This window comes from Parus major, chromosome 5 (assembly GCF_001522545.3).
Source record: "Parus major isolate Abel chromosome 5, Parus_major1.1, whole genome shotgun sequence".
NCBI lineage: Eukaryota > Metazoa > Chordata > Aves > Passeriformes > Paridae > Parus > Parus major.
The window spans coordinates 12959089-12978191 of record NC_031774.1 but is presented as its reverse complement, the minus strand read 5'-3'; the positions used below and the strand labels follow the sequence as shown (position 1 = coordinate 12978191).

The 19103-nt window shown below is 42.1% G+C and overlaps 2 protein-coding genes across 3 annotated transcripts in view; both read left to right on the top strand.

The window, feature by feature from the left end:
• The window catches only part of PIK3C2A (phosphatidylinositol-4-phosphate 3-kinase catalytic subunit type 2 alpha), a 39066-nt gene extending 33385 nt beyond the window's left edge, over positions 1-5681 (top strand). For both annotated transcript variants that reach the window (XM_015631091.1, XM_015631090.1), the window contains exons 27-32: positions 404-528; positions 932-1049; positions 1142-1223; positions 1636-1745; positions 1979-2104; positions 2640-5681. In XM_015631091.1, the coding sequence (XP_015486577.1) occupies positions 404-528; positions 932-1049; positions 1142-1223; positions 1636-1745; positions 1979-2104; positions 2640-2822 (744 nt within the window). In that variant the 3' untranslated portion in view covers positions 2823-5681. The remainder of the gene's footprint in view (positions 1-403; positions 529-931; positions 1050-1141; positions 1224-1635; positions 1746-1978; positions 2105-2639) is intronic.
• Positions 5682-5808: 127 nt separating this feature from the next.
• Positions 5809-10210, top strand: RPS13 (ribosomal protein S13). The gene is made up of 6 exons (XM_015632245.3): positions 5809-5892; positions 6143-6191; positions 7851-7929; positions 8825-8994; positions 9381-9481; positions 10133-10210. The coding sequence occupies exons 1-6, from the start codon at positions 5870-5872 to the stop codon at positions 10164-10166; spliced, it is 456 nt and encodes a 151-aa protein (XP_015487731.1). The 5' UTR covers positions 5809-5869; the 3' UTR covers positions 10167-10210.
• The last annotated feature ends 8893 nt before the right edge of the window (positions 10211-19103 follow it).

Below are 19103 nucleotides of genomic sequence, written 5' to 3'. Positions count from 1 at the left end.
AAATTTTAAAAATGCACCTGAAAGGTTCTGTGGTAGTTTTGGCCTCACAGATACATGTTTTGGTGTACTCCTGCACCAGTATTAATATTTTGTATACCTGGTATGAACTTCCAGTGAGGCTTCAAAGGGAGTGTGTGCAAAGCTCAGCCTTACCTACCTTCATCATCCTCCTCTCAGGTATGGCTCTGCCTTATGGGAAGATCATGTGATGTTACTTTGCCTTAGGGCTATTTATAATTCTAACTCTACTATGAAATGCAAATGGTGGAATAAGGGATTTAATAATTGGATATGTATTCAGGAGAAGGATTACTATAGGAGAAAGAGTTGATTGTGAAGAAAATTACTAAGTCATTTTATACTATTTTTATATAAGCTACTTTTATTTTTGTGTTTTGGGCAGATCTATGTAGTGAGAGTTTTGAGAGAAGGGCAAGTTGAGCCAACGTTTGTCTTCCGAACATTTGATGAGTTCCAGGAGCTCCACAACAAACTTGGCATTCTCTTTCCTCTTTGGAAGTTACCAGGGTACGTTCCTAACTCACTCATCACTATCACAAAAGCAACAAAACTGCTCCCAGCTGGGTGGAGGAAGAAACGGTTTGAAATCGAGACAAAACTGCTGAGGGGCAAACTAGACCTCAAAGTTGGCAATTAAGAGAGAAAACATTTGTCTCTGAGTTTCAAGGAGGAGATCCAGAGGATCAGTGTTGTGGCATGTGTGTCATATCACATATAATGATTACCTATAAATATTTCCTTGCCTTTCTGGAGTGTCACAACCTATCTGCATGCTGTGTTTCTACTCTGGGTTGGCAAAAAAACCCAACCAAATGTATGTCAGCATTTCAGGATGGAAATGACAATGGAATCCTACTGTACTTACTTCTGATAAATTAACTGAAAACTCTGTGTTGTTCTTCTCATGTAGCTTTCCTAATAAGATGGTTCTGGGAAGAACACACATCAAAGATGTAGCAGCCAAAAGAAAAGTGGAACTCAACAGCTACATACAGAGCCTGATGAACAGTTCTCCAGAGGTGGCAGAAGTGAGTACATATAATTCAAATGAAATGCAAGTTTTCAAGTTTTGGTGCTTTTTAACACTTAAACTAACATGTAACATTTCTTCCAAATTTAGTGTGATCTTGTTTATACTTTTTTCCATCCATTACTTCGTGATGACAAAGTGGAAGGAATAGATGGGATAGCCAGACCTGCAGGTAAGGGATGTTTATAAATTAGATTATATGGTACAGCACATTTACAATGTGAATTGTTTTTTACTTAACTGTAGTTTTCTCTCATGGAAAACTGCAGCACTGTCTTTCCAAATGTGCCTATATACAGTTTCAAGCACATATATACTAAAAATTGCAATAATATATGTGATCACTTGGGCTTGTTTATGGCTTGACTGAATCAGGTTTTTCACTCCAAACCTCCAAGCTGGTTCTTGCAGGGGAATGCAAAAACCTTTAAAGCCTATAGCCTTGCCCCTGTTTGGGATCTAGAAATAAAATCAGGAGCTGAACTTGGTCTAAGGCTTCTATTTTTTCCCATATGTTACAAGTTATTGTAGTAGTGATGAAAATGTACCAGTATTACAGAAGAAATAATTGTCTGTAATTTCAGATACAAGTCCATCAAGTCCTACCTCAGGCAAAGTGGGAGGAGAAGTGAAGCTATCCATATCCTATAGAAATAGCACTCTATTTATCATGGTGATGCACATCAAAGACCTGGTAAGTGGAGATACTCCACTCACTGCCAACAGCTTTCCATTTTTTCAATTACCATGTTGACTTAGGTTGATGCAGGAATAGTGAAACTCTCTCTTTTACTCTAGATTTCTCAACTGCCAGCTTCATTAACTGTTGCTTTTGATTAGCTTGATTGCAAAGTCTAGACGCTTGGAAAAAAAAATACACCAACAGTTGTGCATTAATTAGTTTTTGTCTTGTTTCTTTGGCTGTAGGTTACAGAAGATGGTGCAGATCCAAATCCCTATGTGAAAACTTACTTACTTCCAGACACACATAAAACATCCAAACGCAAAACCAAAATCTCCCGGAAGACAAGAAACCCAACTTTCAATGAAATGGTAAGTTAAAATTTATGTGACAACTTCCTATAGCTTGCTATAATATCTTATTCTAAGAAGGAATTAAAATATTACCTAAAAAAAATACGTGAATATGCATAAACGGAAAAGGAACTGTTCTGAAAACTTTGTGCCCTGATTAAATATAAAGCAACAGAGTTGTGTCAGTGTGCTATTACAAGTAAGCAGAAATTGCTCAGACTTGCTCTGAGGATTGATGTGGAAAAGGAAAGGAATCTTAAAACTAAAAATCTCCCTGCCCTGGATTGACTGACTCATGATGTGGGGAAAAATTAATTCAGAAGTCTTGGCATGTAAATAGTACTTCAGTGAAAAAACACTCCTTTGAACACTTAACATTTGGAGCACAAAATAAAATAGGGATGTCCTTCAGCCTATTGTCTGAGAAAGAGACATACTGAATGGTCACAATGTACAGTTCAGGTATCTGTCAGTGGCTGGGCAGTCAGAAGAAAGGGCAGTTTGGGTAATTTCTTTTGGCTAACCAGAAGATTCTTGTCTTTTCATGTCCTAGCTCGTGTACAGTGGATACAGCATGGAGACTCTGAAACAGAGGGAGCTCCAGTTAAGTGTGCTCAGTGCAGAATCGTTACGTGAGAACTTCTTCCTAGGTGGAATTACACTCCCACTAAAGGACTTCAACTTGAGCAAGGAGACTGTTAACTGGTATCGACTGACTGCTGTACCCTATCTGTGAACTCAGTAAGAACAGAACAGTTGTATTCACTTGTGCTTTCTGCATCTTCCTACTTGAAGATAACCTGTACATCTTAAAACAAGAGACTCTCCATTTCAACAGATATGTTGGACCAATGTTCAGGTAGCCTAATTTGGAGGATTGCAAAAAAGAACTGGTTTATACCCATGTGATGTTATCAAAGCATCACTTGTAAACGTTTAAGAGTTGTGGATAAAGGAAGGGGTTTTTAAACCATCAGTGAAAGTGATATGAGCAGTTTGACTATGCTGGTCGGTTGAACCATAACTCAGTCATAAGGCCTGTGTATGCAGTGCATTTTTCTTTTAATTTGTTGCCACTGTTGTGTCATCCATGACATGATGCTGGAGAACATCAAAGAAATTGCATATTTTAGGATTACATTCCCACTACTAGTTGAGACATCATAGGAACAGCGACAGGTAAAATTTTGGTGGCTGCACACACACCTGTAGAAATGAAGGTTGAAGGGCTGGAAAAATTCCTTAGCATTACATTTAATCCCAGATTCATGCTTTTCTGAGACTTACTGGAGTGAGTGCCAATAATGGAAGTTGTAAATAATGGTGCCTTATTCAAATGCTTCTCCTTTACCTCATTTCTGGTATTTAAATATGTATACATATTAACTTTCTGCTCCTTATAAAGGGGGAACATTTTCATATTTGATAACTTACAGGTCCTACTGGAAGCCTTTTCCCAGGATGTGTTATTTACAAATAGCATCACTTATAATGATCTTCACAATTTGTTTAACTTAAATACATTTTTTTCTACCCCATCATCTACCCGGGGTCTCCAAACATTGAATGAAGACTGGCTGAATGTGGTACCATAGGAAATGTGTCCAGCTTCTCAGTGGGGGTTTTTGTTGTAATTTCTAGAACTTTTCAATACTGCAGTGATTAAGTGTGGAACAGATTCAAACACTAATCCGAAGTGGCATTTGCATCTATGCTTCCAGGGAAAGGGTGGCCTGTAGTTGAAAAGCACCATTACTGGATGAATTGCAGGCCAGAAAATAGTTCAGTTAACGGCTTTGAGACAGGAACTTGGCTGTGAACTGATCAAGGAAAAAAAAAACAAAACAGCAATACTGTTTCTCACTCCCAGTAAGAACTACTCCCACTAAAATACTTAATTCTAAGGAGCATTAGATTTGAATATATTGTGACAGTGGAGTGCAAATGTCATTATCTCCTGTTGATACCACTGGTTATTTAATTAGGCCTTTCTGCACTACAGGTGTCACCTTTCTGTTCACCTTATTTGGGATTTAGGATGCTCATGTTCTGTGTAAACAAAGCTCTAAAGTAGCACACTTTTTTAGTACAAAATCTTGAAGCAGTCTTTTAAAATGAAATATGCAAGTATGAACGAGGACACAATACAGGGAAAGCCTTCTATTTATCCAACACTAAAAACCTACTTTATAGTCCAATTTTCCTTCCCCTGCTATTGATCAGTCTCCCTTCAATACAGAAGAGAGAAGTAAACTTGAATATCCTGGTGCCTAAATGATTCACGGTCCAATTTCATAGGAATTACTGCAATTAAAAAGGTAATGATATGATATCTTGAATGTTAGAAACTGGGCCAATACTAATGGGCGCTAGCAAGTCCCAGTTGTAGTAGGCGTCCTCTGCATATTTTTCATTTAGTATATAGCCTGTAAATAATAAACTATATAACTAACTAGGTATATTTCCTGCTCACTTGATGCTTTTGAGACTTACTCCATTCCATCATTAGAATCACAAGTCACTTAAACACAGGAAAGTAGACTACTGTTTTTGTGAAACGTTCCATTGTGAAATAAAATGAAAGCAATATGGACTGCCTTTTTTGCAGTTTGCTATTAAAGCACAGTGTCTTACAGCACAAAATACAGTTAAACTAAAATCATTTAAAAAATGATTTGCAGTTTTAACAGTTGTCTGGACTGAAAAAAAAAAAGAAAAAAAGTATAGTACTGTATTATTGTTAGCACATGTCCTGACTTCTGATTTAATCTTCTTCATAGTTTAACTCATTTTGTGCCTTTCCCTTCCTTTTCAAAATTGTCACTGGCTGGAGCTTTATATGGTCATGGATTTTATGTTGTTTATGGGATCTGGCCTTAGCCTCTCCTCGCGCAAGTAGAGGACCAGCACCAAGCTTGCACCTCTTTGCACTATTCTCAATTACAAAAAAACCTCATTGTTGCAATAAGAATTTACCCTGCTACATAGAAGGAAGATGGATGTGAAAGAGGGAAATATTTGATTTGGATAGAATTTACCAGTATGCTAAGTAGCTAGAAAATGTAGTTTTAACAGCTTTTTATATCTTGTTTAATGAAAAGGAAAAAAAAAAAAACCTTTTATGCACCGTTTGACCTGCAGCCAGAAGTGTAATTGTTCCTCCAGACCTTGTGTTGGTATCCGAGAGCAGCAGCTTGCGCTAGGACCTCTTCTTCTACTAATCTCCAACTTTGCACTGAACTTTTTATTACTGCCTTTGTACGACCTACAGCTGCCTGTCTCTGGACGCATGTGCGATCTTTGGTAAACGCTCTTTTCTCTATTTTTACAAGTGTAGGGTCGTGTAGAACCCCCGTCACCTGCCTTAAGGCCGGGGCTGCCCTGAGGCCCGCCGTGTCCTCCCTTCCCGGGCGCTCCCTGACGGGGGGGGGCGGAGGGCATTGAGAGCAAGGCGCCTCCCTCCGTCTGTGTATCTCTGAGAACCAAATACTTTAATTAAACGGTAATAAAGATGTACAATATGGCCGCGTCGGGCGGGTTCGCTGTGACTCCGTAACTCTCCTGTACGTACATTAAACACTATTCTGGAATACAACCCAACGCGTGCGCAGCTCTGTGATGGGAAGGGGCGGGGGCGCCTCCGGGCGGGACGGCTGAGGGGACGCGCGCGCCACGGCGCGGACGTTGTTGATTGGCTGCCGCGGGCTGGGGACGGGGCCGGCGCTTCCTGCGGAAGTCGCGGGCGGGGCCGCTCCTCTCTCCCCGCTCTGCTCTGCCGCCATCATGGGTCGCATGCACGCTCCGGGGTGAGCCGCAAGGCTGGGCCGGGCCGCGCCCGGGGGGCGGCCCGGGGCTGCTCAGGGGGACTCGGGGAGCGCCGCGAACCGGGCCGGGGGCGGGAAGGATGCTGCCGGAGCGCTCCGGCGCGTGTGGGGATGGCGAGAGAGGCGGGCGGCCGTGTGGACATGGCGGCGGGGTGGGGGAGGCTCGGGCCGCGGCCGAGGGGCCGAGTCCCTCAGCTCGGGCGCTGAGTGTCTGATGTGCTTCTTCCCGCAGAAAGGGCCTGTCCCAGTCGGCCTTGCCCTACAGGCGCAGCGTGCCCACGGTGAGTCCCTTCCCCAGAACCTTCCCTGAGCCTGCCTCGCCCCTGCGCGCTCCGGGACCCACAGTGCAGCTCAGGGTGCCCACGGAAGGAAAGAAAACGAGATCTATAGTATTTTGCGTCATGGCTTTCAAATTGTGGCCTGTGTAAATGCTTCTTTGGCATGTGATGGGACAGGCTTCCTGGAGGGTTCGTGGCGTCTCCCTCTGTGGAAGCATTCAAGACCCACCTGGATGCACTCCTCTGTAGTCTGCTCGAGGTTACCCTGCTTTGGGGAGGACGTTGGATTAGATGATCTCCAAAAGCCCTTCAACCCTAAAAATTCTGTGGTTCTGAAGTGATCCTTAGTATACCAAAAAAGCGAAGTGTCTTTTCCTGGCCAGATGGTTTGTTTGGCAAAGAAGTCTCTTTGTCTTCGTACCTTTTTCTATTTAAGTATTTCTTCAAACACTTCGAGTCTGTATGCTGATAATGCATTATCAGAGATTAAATCACTGTTTTCACACTCGAATTTGCAATTGTGGAATAAATCGATCGCTTTCAAAAATATTTAACAACTAATTTGTTGGTCGGGGGACTATACGAGGCAGTTTTGATATGCTCTTAGTTCTTTCAAAGGTACTTCCACTTGAAATTGCTTTCTCTGTTCTCCTTTGCAAGATCATTTCTTGGAGGATCTGTTGGGAGAAAGAACAATTTGTGGTGCATGTGAAAAAGCATTGAGTAAAAAAACAGTGAAATGAGAAATAAACTAAAAAACAAAATCTGAAATTAAATAGATACATAGATTATACATTAGATAAAGCAAGGTAATATGAAGCTGCTTGAAGTACTGCTGATGGTTAAACTGCTTAATAACAATTAGAATGATCAAGTGCTGTATTGGTTTTTAAAAAATCCTGTGGGGATTTTTTTGCTTAGTTTTATTTGTATTTTGTCTTAAATGGTGATCTTTAGATGTTTATTTTTGCTGTGCTTTTCTATTTCGTACTGTGACTACTAAAATTTTTAAAAAAGTCAGGCGCTTACACAGCTCATGGAAAGTCAGTATAATGTAGCTTGTTGGTGCTGTTTTCCCATTAATAATCATGGAAGCATTGGCTTTATCTGTACTGTTTAACATAAAATTAATAGAACAGGCAGAGTCCCACCTTGGTAGGTTCATTTTGTTTTTTAATTAATTAGTGTACTTAAAGTCTGATTTTTCACTTACCTCTGTAGGTACTTTACTGAGAGGTGGCTAAATGGGTCTCAATTTTCTATTTGTCAAAGGACCTAGGTAAAGAATTCCTTCCCAAGGGCAGGGATTTGTTTTGTCTGTACCATTAGATTTGTGGCAGTTAAACTGAAATGATGATAAAGCAGTTGATTGGGGGCCTTATGGAGATTTTTGAATGTAAGCTCTCATCTTTACCAGTGCTTTCCCCTGTGACATTTCACTAGCTCTATAGGCTTATTATATCATGAAAAATTTCTGTCATTAAAGTGCAATTTCAGTTCTTTCAGCTTTTTTCAAGCTTTTTCAGCCTTTTCTTTCAGTTTTCTAAAGTATTATAAAGCATTTCTTTCTACCATTTATTAAGAGTTTTCATGCAGCTTCCCTGTGCCTCTGTATTAAGCAGTTTTTAATCAGTTTAGCTTTTTTTTTCTTATTTTCTTTAGTGGCTGAAACTTACTTCTGATGATGTAAAGGAACAGATCTACAAGTTGGCTAAAAAAGGCCTAACTCCCTCCCAGATTGGTAAGGATTATAAACCACTTCTGAATGGGGAAAAATGCATATTTTTCTGACTGTAATATCGTAATTGTTCCTTCAACCTATATTAAATAACATGCTAAGAGAACAGAGCATTTCTGGTGTTCCTGTGTTCACTGTGGATACCATTGAGATTCCTAGGATAATATCTCGCCACAAGGATCAGCAAGCCAATGTCCCCAACAGGGATATTATTTGTGTTGTTCTTGCAGGAAGCATATTTGGTGAGGCAGTGGGTTTTGTTTTTTTCAAGTGGAAGACTTGCAGCATCTGCTTCATCTTACAGGCTGTCCTTAGGGATGGCCACTAATAGGTGTTATAGCAAAGTTTGGTGTGCCCAGATTCCTGGAGGAAATTTTCCAATACCAGTAGCACTGTGGAGTTTACTGTGGCTGCACCATTCTGGTTCTGGGGTTTGAACCCTTCCAGAGCTGAAGTGTTTGCATGACACAGCTTTATATGGTCATGAGCTATATATGCAGCTTAAATAGGTGCTGTGTAAATTACTTTTTTTTTTAATTATTGTAATCCTCAAAGCAATATTAACTCCTTCTAGAGGAATCCATAGAGTGATTAAATACGTTGCTTTAATGAGTCCTGTTGAAAATTTTCTAGTAGTATTGGAAAAGATGAGCACCTCATGTGTTACCTGCCCTAAGCATGATGGGGGAGTCAGTTGTCTTTTAAGTATTCCCAGATAAAGTGTTGTGCCTTTTCTATGTTGTATTTTGTTCACTCATTGTCTGCCATTTCTTCAGTTGCCAGGTTTTTAACTTGGATAACCTTTTTTTTGGGTAGCTTGTAACTGTAAGGTCACTTTCACAAGATTTGTTGGTGTATGTTTCTTCTTTTCAGTGTAAGATGTACATGTTTGTTTCAGGTGTGATCCTGAGGGATTCCCATGGTGTTGCCCAGGTTCGCTTTGTTACTGGCAACAAGATTCTGAGAATCCTTAAGTCAAAGGGACTGGCCCCAGACCTCCCAGAGGATCTTTATCACTTGATCAAGAAAGCAGTTGCTGTTCGAAAGCATCTTGAGAGAAACAGAAAGGTGAGTGCTCCTTTAATTAGATAACTCAATGTCTGTGGTTTTAAATTACACAGTAATTCATGTACATGAATTAAATTACAGTAGTTCATGTACAGCTTGGCAAAGCAAAGACTCTTCATGTGGTGTTAGCCCACCTTTGAGTAAACTTCTGAGGCTGGGGAGGCATTTTGATCAGGAGAATGGTCTTTGTGAAAAGTATTTTAAAAGCAGTATTCAAACCGTGTATTTCTGGTCCTGCTCTGACTTTATGGAACCTTTGGTAATGGAAATGTGAAGTTTTTAGCAGTAGGTGTGGATTATTTGCTTTACTGAAACTCATCTGAATTCTACATCGAGAATTACAACTAGTTGTAACATTGGGGTTGTAATGTAACTTTGTTTTCCAGGACAAAGATGCCAAGTTCCGCCTGATTCTGATTGAGAGCAGGATCCATAGGTTGGCTCGCTACTACAAAACCAAGAGAGTGCTGCCACCCAACTGGAAGTAGTAAGTCTTCTCCTGCATTCCTCTTGGCAGTGAAGACTGTGAGGTCTTGTAAACTGTGCTGGGGCTATTATTGAGAGGGTGAAGAGTGCATTGTGATAGGTGTGTATCACACACCAGGCAGCAGAGAACATTTTCATAAACAATCAACTGAAAAAGCAGTGAAACTTACACCTGGGTAAAATGACTGTTGTAACTGTTGGATAAAAATCATGGTCCCAACAAAAGAAGTCACTACCAGGCAATTTTTATAACACTTTAAACTGTGGTCTTCATTCTCGGGTACTTCTACAGTTCATGTCGCTTTCAAAGCTTAGTGAAAAACAGCTTAGTAGCTGCAGCAGAAAGGAAAGTAATTTGTAGCTTTTCTCTAGGAGACATAACCACCATAGAATTCCCATAGATGTTAGGATTAGCCTTGTTTCTCTAAGGAGACTCAAGTGCAGCTAGCCGGGTTTTTAAAGATAGTTTCGTGCTGTCACCCTAGGATTTTTATTGTAAAAGGAAGAATGAAATATAAAAAATTTTAAATAGTGACTTAGTTGCTGGTAGTAGTTAACTGATAGTTAAAACTTTTAACTGAACTTTGTTTTTGACAACTAGTTTGAAAAACTGCTACTGGAAATAATACTTCTTTCTCTCCTCTCTTTTTAGTGAATCATCAACAGCTTCTGCCCTGGTCGCATAAGAGCTGGCTGTGACTTACTGAAAGAATAAATTTTCGTTACCTGAGTTTGTGTTGTCTCTAAATGTTTCAATGTATTCAAATGTGTTAGAAGCTTCTGCTTGTTTTAGGAAGCTGCATATAAACAGGATGTTTTCCAGGTGGAGCAGGCATGTGGCTTTTGTTTCTGTGTTGCTGTGCTGCAGTATCACATCTGGGTCATGGTTGTTGCAGTGCTACACCAGCTGGAAGTGCTTAAACTGGTTTGATTATTTATTACCTGACAGCCTCAAGTTAGTGAAGTGCCCTATTGATTCACAGCAAATGTGTTTTATTCATGTGGGGCTGTCCCTCTGGTGTCCTGCAGAAGAACTGGGAGAGAAAGCAGTGACAGCAGGAAGATTTGGCAATATAGAAGTTGCAGGAGGTAACGGGTTAAGACAAAATTGGAGAGGTTAATCAGTTCATCACAGGTCATGTGGAGCTGTTGATTGTGCAGAGAGCTGAAGCAGAACTGCCAGTTCCTGGCTGTAACTTGATGTAGTTTTTCAAGTACTTTTAAGAGTAATCTTTGAGATTTGGGTAAATGTGGACAGCAGTTTTAGCTCTTCTCCCATGGTATAACTTTACTGGAATAGTTTTCCTTAAACCCAAAGAGCAGGAGCTATTGTGTAATCATTAGTGCCAACGTTGGGCCTCCAGATTTCCAATAGCTTTGACCTAAAGTCACCTTTCTTCTGAAGAAACAAACTTGCAAAACAGACTGACAGCTTTCTCCTGTTTCTCTCAGGGGAAAATTAAAAATGGAGTTACTCTGAGTTATGACTTGCTTCTTGTCTGGTACACATTGAAGTAGCGTCCTCGTTCGGCGCAGCGCGGGCCGCTCCTTGCTCCCCAGCCAGCTGTGTCCGAGTAGGGAAAGCGGCCGGGAGGCGGCGCTGGGAGCCAGCAGTGCTGCGAGCTCCGCGCACCGAGCTGCGCCGCCCGCGGGGCCGCCGCTGCCGGCAGCGAACGGGAAGGATTCCGGAGGTGCCACCTGCTCCTGGAGCTTGTTGCAGCTCACTGGAGCTGAAGGTACTTCCCTGAGGATGGAAGAAGCGATGTACACCTTATCTCTTGCTGAGGAATGGTAAAGGTGTTGCAATTGTGCCATTATGCTCAGAGTTCTGCTTATGTTGCTAAAGATTCTGTATTTCCTGTAAAGCATACAGGCTAGTTTTAGGTAAATTGCCCTCAGCAGAATTAATTATGAAATCAGAATGGCCTGTATTAAAAAGTACATTAAAGATTACCTAGTTCTAACCCTCTGCCTTGGGCAGGGATACCTCAGAGCCCCGTTCAATCTGGTCTTGATCGCTTCCAGGGATGGGGCAGCCAAAACCTCCCTGGGCAACATGCTCCAGTGCCTCACCACTCTCAGCAAAGAATTTATTCCTAATAGCTAACCTAACCTTCCCCTCTCTGTTTGGACCCATTACTCCTTGTCCTATCACTACAGCTCCTAATGAAGTATCCCTCCCCAGCTTCCCTCTAGGCCCCCTTAAGATAACTGGAAGGCTGCTGTGAGGTTTGCACACAGCCTCTTCTCCAGACTGAAAATCCCCAACTCTTCCATTCTGTCTTAATAGGGGAGCTGCTCCTGTCCTCTTTACCAACTTCATGGCCCTCCTCTGGATTTGCTCCAATAGTTCCACATCTCATGTTAGGGAGCCCAGGGCTGGACGCAGTGCTCCAGGTGGGATCTCACTGGAGGAGAGCAGCGTGGCAGGGGATAACCTGCTGGTGCTATTATTGCAACTCAGGGATTGTTCATCCCTTACCCTTTGGATTGCCAGAACAGGCACAGCAGGAGTTAGGCTCACTTGTCAGGGTTGTCTGCTCAGCAGCTGCTGTGGGAACAGTGGGGCCAAGCATTGGCAGAGGTAAATCTTGCCTGGGGGCAGACCCCTGGAACCTATGAAATTGAGCAATGTGTCAGAGGGATGTGCTCCAGGAGGAAAAGTCACTTGGAAGCATTAGGTAAGTTCATGTTTTCTGGTACAGGGCTGTGAAACTCTCAGGTAGTCTGCTACGTTTTCTGCCATGTTCTGAGCACCAGGACTGCCTGAGCAGCTCAGGACTGGTGATCCAGCTGCCCAGGAGAGTTAGTGGAGTCTTTCTTCCACTCTGTAAAGGTACAGTAACTGCTCTTGTCTGTAGAGAGAGATAGGATAATGGGCATAAACCCAGACATGCATATATTTGCATATAGTTAAAAAAATATTTTTTTTAAAGGCTAGCGCAAGCTGTCCCTGCCTCATGGTTATCTCCAGGCACCACTCTGGCTTCCCTCTTAGCACTGTGGGTGTTCTCAGGCTTTGGGCCCCACTGTCCTCTTGCTTTCTCCTGTCACTGTCACGTCTCTTTATTGCTCCCTTTGCCTTGATTTAACCTTCAGAATATACTGGTTTCGCCTTATTCCAAGCAGCAATGTACAAATTTCCAGCATTGCCTTTCCTCCAGTGGCACTTTTTGCTTTCCCAGCAGGTACAAATCTGAACGATGATTATTTTATTTTTTTCCAATCCCAGTGTGAACTTTTTGCTGGGGCACACATCAGAAAGGAGCCCTCTCAGCCTCTGTCATTTCCATCTCTCTTGGCCCTTCCTTCTGCAGAGAGGAGTAGCCCCCTTTTTTGCAAATGAGTCAGGCCAATTTTCTTCCTTTCCTTTAGCTAACCTGAGTTTAGCCTACCCTGATTTGGGTCAGCTAGGGCAGCACTTAAATGTATGAACACACCTTCACGTCTTCTTCACTTCAGCCTCGAATGCTAAGTCCAGAAAGGTCTTTGGCTAAATGAATAGATGCCATGTTCAGTTTCTACCTCTATTTCTAGGAAAGTGTTTGAAAGGTGACTATTAAGTATGAAAAGGATTAACCTTGACAGGGATTTAAGGGAAAGCTTTGATTCAGTCATGGCTAGAGGATTGTCTTAGTGCTAGGTATCTGTTTATTCTGAAGGCTTTGGTGGTGTGTGACTGGTTCTGTTGTGGAGGCAAATAACCATCTTTTACCCCTGATTTTTTCTGATTGACAGTTTCTTGTTTACAGGTACCTCTGTGAAAAAAACCTTAGTAATTTATTTCAAGTAAGGAAACTTGAACACCAGTTATTCTACTGTTAAGTCATTGCCACTGCTGGAAACCATTAATTTCTTTAGCTGAAAAGGGGCAAAAAAAGTAAACCAAGCTACAGCAGTGACAATCAGAAAAGGCAAGAAATTATGTGGATTTATAAAGGTAGAGCTGCATGTGTGTGCTGCTTTGGTTTTTTTCTTGAAAACAGTTTGTTTCCAGTTGCATTTTCTGCCTCTGTGCATTTTAATTTTCAGCTCAAAATCATAGCTTGCGAGTTAATACAAATAGGAAAAAGTGAATGAGAAGTGCATTTTCGGAGCGATGCTGTGTGTGTCACTTTCTTCCACTGTTTTCAGTGTCACTTACAGATCAGAAACACAGTGTAGTTAAAAAGCACCTCACGTGTTTCTCGGGGCTCACGGGCCGATTTCTTTCCCCGTTCCCATTTAAATAAAGAGCAGTAGAGCTTATGGAATTCACCAAAGGCAGGTTGGGCGCTCGCCGGGCTCTGGGGTAGCTGGCGATTCTGGCTTAAGCTAATGCTGCCTCGCGTTCATGCTTTTGTTCTCTTTTCAATGCTGGGATCAAACTCGTGAAAAACTGCGGCTGTTGCTGGGAAGTCCCTTCAATAACTCGACACATTTGCATGACAATACGTGGCTGTGCCCCGGTAACCTCCCTCCTTTGCCAGCACATATCTTGGCAGCAGGAAATGCTTCCACAGTGTTTGCTGCGCTAATGGTATGTCCGTGAATGTCCTTTTCTTGCTTCCAAGGATTTCTGGATATAGTTGCAGTTGGATAAATGAAGGCTTCCCTCTTTCTCTCCTCTCTACTGCTTTCAGGATACATTTTACCTCTGGTTAGAAATCTATAAACTTTGTAATGAACAGTGTTGCTGATTAGCGTGAGTGCTTTCCTCTCACCACGGGATTTATTAGACATGGTACCCAGCACAGAGGCAGCCGTAACTGGAGCTGAATCGATAAGACAGGATAATGTTAATGGCACGGCAATATGTATTGCATGTGAGGCTAAGCTACACGTTGGACATTGTGCCACAGGGCCTGGTGACTACAGAAGGACTGGCAGCCTCTTTCTGGAGGCCTACTCGGTGTTTAGGGCAAGGGAAATGAAGCTCAGCCTGTTACCTCAAGCCCTGAGCTGAAATACCGGGTGGCAGGTAATTATGTCGCCTGTGCCTCAGGCTAGAGGTGTACCTACATTAAAAGATCACCTGAGTTTTCTAGTGACTGCTGGTTTTACAGGCTGATATTTTATTCCCTTTGAGGCTGCTCGCTCAAGACCCCTTTTCAGGTCAGAATTCTTCTTCTTCAGAGCCAGGAAAGGGCTTTCAAGTTTAGTGCAGCTGTCAGGGATCAATCTCTTTTACAGCTCCTTCAAGTTTTTTCTGATGCAGATGAGTAATTTCTGCAGATTCCGAGTCTGTGTTATGCCAGAGTGGGAAGATGGTGGCTGGTGTTTTGAACTGTAGAAGCTGTTGACTGACTGGGTGAAGAAACAGCTATTAAAAATTAATCGGGTTAAACGAATTTGGGAAGGATCCAAATTTAAGGGGAACAGTTCTGATGGTGAAGGCACTTGAGATTTGCAAGAAAAAGGATGGAAACCTCTTTTAGTACAATATATTTTAGTGGACAAGGGGGCACACTGAAAGCTTTTGTGAAATACAGGCTATAAAATAAATTGTTTCCTCATGAGGTGTTTTTTCCTGTTGCTTTGTTGTTACAGATAAACTATAGCATCTGTCTTTTTTTTCTTTTTTGGTAGGTCCATCCCATCTTGCTCAGCTCTGCTGGCCTTGGCAAAACCAGGACTATAAATTGATAAATTCTCAGAAACTGCTGATGGAGCAATACCTATTGTATTGGGTATTCCATTTACACCTCAAATTTATGCTACAGATATCTCCTTACACCTGACTTAGATAGTTGTTCCTGTAACTTTCTTCAGCAGTAGATTCAGGTCTGGATTTTCTTTAGGTTTAGTACTCTGTTATTTTCAGTACTGTGCTGAAAATACTGTACTTCTGACAAGCAATACAAGAATAATATTTGAAAATGGTATTTACGTAGTCTCAAGCCAGGATCTCAAACCCATATATGATTATGAATATATGATATATCATATATTATATGATAAATAAATCCCTTACTAACAAATAACATTCCTGTAATGTGCAAGGAGGTGAAGGTTTTGGTGGTCCCAATTTCTTTCTGAGTGTTGGGTAATGACCTGGGAATAGTCACCTTCTGGAGAGTATTTGGTTTTCTGCAATACACCAAATGTGAGTGTTGCAAATGTGATGCTGCAGAAACACCATTTCACTGATGTCCAGTTCTTATGTAGTAGTTTTGACCCATAAATTCAGTGGTTTGTGTGAAAATAGAGTAGATAGCCCCCAGATCTGCAGGGTGACAGAAGCATAAAGCAGTGAAAGGGTTTGCTTGGGGCAGCAGGAGAGCGTGGCACCAGCTCCGAGGTCCTGGATCCCAGTCTCATGTCCTGCCTGTGACAGCTGAGTGTTTATATGTAAATGGCCTGTATGGAGGGAGCTCACAGGGGCTTTTGGGGGACACAGACCACAGCACTGACTCCTGGCACAGGATCCCAGAGTGTGGCTCTTGGTGGACAATAGTGGGGAGTTACTAATATAATTATAATTATTATCTATTAATTAATAAAACAATTTAATTTTAAGTAATTAATAACTATTTTATAAATAAATTTGTGTTTATATATTATTATCATATATATTATTAAATTATGCTTCTATAATAAATTAATTTATTTAATAAAAATACTTTTCTTCATATAGTAATTATTATTGATAGTTAGAATTATTAACAAATACTAACAAATAATCCCTCTTTGCAATGATGTATGTACGAGGCATAGAGTGGAGGGAACCATTCCCCAACCTCTTCCTGCCCACAGTGGGGAGGGGCTGGACCTTCCTTCCTTAAAGGAGCATCAGGGAAATGGAGCCAGCTCTGTCTCCAAGATTTGTCTACCTGATTGTGCTCTTGGGCACATAATTCATCTGTCAGCTCAAAGCAGATTGTGATCTGGTCTCCTGCTCTTAGCTTGTGTTTCTGTGTGTGGCAAATTTGGATATAGGAAAGGAGGACATAAAAAGTAGGAAAATTAAGGAACTTGGCCCTGTTGTACAGTTGAGACACTGTCACTTCTCAGATTTGAAACTACTTTGCTTACCAGTTCTGTGGTAAACTCCAGCGCAGTAATCACCTCAATTAAGTTGCCAAATATAGAGGATTTTCCTTGAAGTAAAGGGGGTAAATGGGTAAATTCTATGTTTCAGTGATCTCTGGAAATTGTGTCTCCTCTTCTTAATAAAAATCAGTCCCTTCCACAGCTGTTTAATAAAACTCTGAGAGCTGCAAATCAGTCAAGTAAAAAATTCTGTTTCATGGAATGATTCCCGTCAGCCTTGCTTCTGATTCAGAGATCCAACTAATAGGGTTAAATCTGAGCAGTTTAATGGAACAATGTTATTTAAGCAAAGCAATCATGTCCTGCTGCAGTGCTGTTTGGTATTAAACAGCAATTAGATTTGTCTGCCCAACAAACTTGCAAAGCTCCTCTGAAAGCAGCTGTAATCGGAAATGTCACACTGCAGATACCAATGATAGATATGGTCTAACAAAACACAGGCTTTGGCTGCATTTCCTCACATTGATGGATAATCCCACGGCACACAGCAGTTTAGGACTGCTTTTGTAGCTTGCAGTTTAGGTTGGGATTATTCCTACCACCGTCCTGTACAAGCTCATGTCTTTTGCTCCAGTGTGCCACTGACAGCCAAACTGGAGAGTTCTGCCCCGTCACTTACTCTGTAGTGAAGGTCAAGTGAAATAGCATTTGGGATGGTGAACCTGAGGTTTACCCAGCAGTGCTGGATATAACAGCACATGCACTGGACTCCACTCTGATGTATTTGCAATGGCTCACTCTGTAAGCACAAGGAACTGAGCAGCAGTTTTGGAAAGTTGCAGAGGTGTGTCATGCAAGAGTCAGCAGCACCAACAGTAAAGCAGATGTGCTGAAGGGCTGGTTTGGAGGGGTATTTCCACAAACACATTACTGGACTTGGTTCAGCAGCCTGCATGGGAACTTCCACAAGGGACACTTCATGGATTGCACAAATCTCTATCTCCCAGATTAATTCAATTTGTGAGAATTTTTGCTTAAAAACACACCTAGAATAAGTTGAATGCATGTCAGCCAGTGTTAAAAAGCAGAATTTTTATTAGGCACAATACCCTAAGTAATAAGCCTTCCTCTAAGCATCCTGACTTTTAATCCTTAAGCATTTGTGTTAGAAATGTTCTAGAAATGAAAGCTGTATTAGCATCACACTACAGAGTAGGTACAATGTGGGTAAAAGAGCTGGTCGTGGATGTATTTTTAGTCTTAATACTTCTTCTGTGAGCTGGGAGATAGTAGGAAATTGCCTCTTGCACTGTGTTTTCCATAAGATACAGGGAAGGAAGATACAGGGGCTGTGAAGAAGTGTTTAGGTGTAGTTGTCCTGAAGGTCTGGAACACTGGCATCACTGCATGTTTTTATGGCCACAAAACCAGCAACAGACCATGAATTAGATTGTGCTGGGTATTTTGAGCAGTGGGTTTTTTTCTGCTCCCTAGTCCCTATGTACTCCTGCACTTAAACTCATCAGGGAGTGTGTTCAAATGCCCAAAGTCCTGATGTGTGTCATTTTTACCTTTCTCTGATCTGTGCCAGCTAGATGTAGCTGGGGTAGTCTGAGCGCTGTCTCTTCCATCACTTCCCCTCCAAGATGGTGTGTCCTGGTGATCTGCTAAAGATTCTCCTCTTCCATGTCTAGAAAAAGTGCCAAGCCTCATTCGTGTTCATTTAGGCTTCAAGTTGCTCTAGGGGTGAAGATCTCACGAAGAACAATGGCTCCGTATCTGTGCACTTTGGATATATTCCCTGTTAATCAGGTGTGTGGCTGTTTCCTGTTATCTGATCCTCTTCCCCTCTCTTGCTATCGGCACTTTTGGCATCAGCGTTTGCCACCTCTCAGTGAAGGGGACCCAGAAGTTTTCTCAGTGGCAACGTGGGGTGCAGTTCACCCTTTGAGCAAGGTTGGTGTAGCAGCCCATTGCTGCTGGAATTGCAATCCAGTCTGAAGTTGCAGTTGCAGCTCAGTCTGCAGGCAGCAGATCTGACACAAGGATGGAGGTGGTGTGGGAAGGGGAGGCAGAAGAGGATCCCTGTCAGCACGTGTCTGTTAAATGCTCTTTGCTGCCATGCTGGCTGCAGGTTCAGCTCTGCCTGACAGCTGGCTCAGGGCAGCACAGAAGTGAGTGGGTGTGTGGGTCACGCAGCTTGCACCGTGCTGGAGGAGGCTTGGCACGTCAGCAACTTTCCCTCCATGCCTGGCTGGTGCCACCAACCCAGCAAATCTGAGAAACTGTGTGTGAGATGGGTTTGTGTGGTCCTGGTAGCAGGAGGATTCTGCCACCACTGCCTTTTCTAGGAGACTCTCTTCCCCTCCCTGCTCTGTGACCCATATAGGTCTGGATAAAAAGGGGGACAGCCAGGAGAAAGAAGCTTTGGCACAGAGACATTGCCCAGCATGGATACAGACCACAGCCCAAGCAGCCCAGTGAGAGGCAAGTCAAACAGAAAATTAGGATAATTAGTTTTATATGTGACAGTGTTGTAGTGCCTCTCAGAGAGTCCCCAAACTTCTTAGTAGTTTTTTCCCTTTTAATTGTTTGAATGTTTCTTCCCTCAGTCTTGAATTACTCTGAGCACTTTTCATAGGTTAATCTGC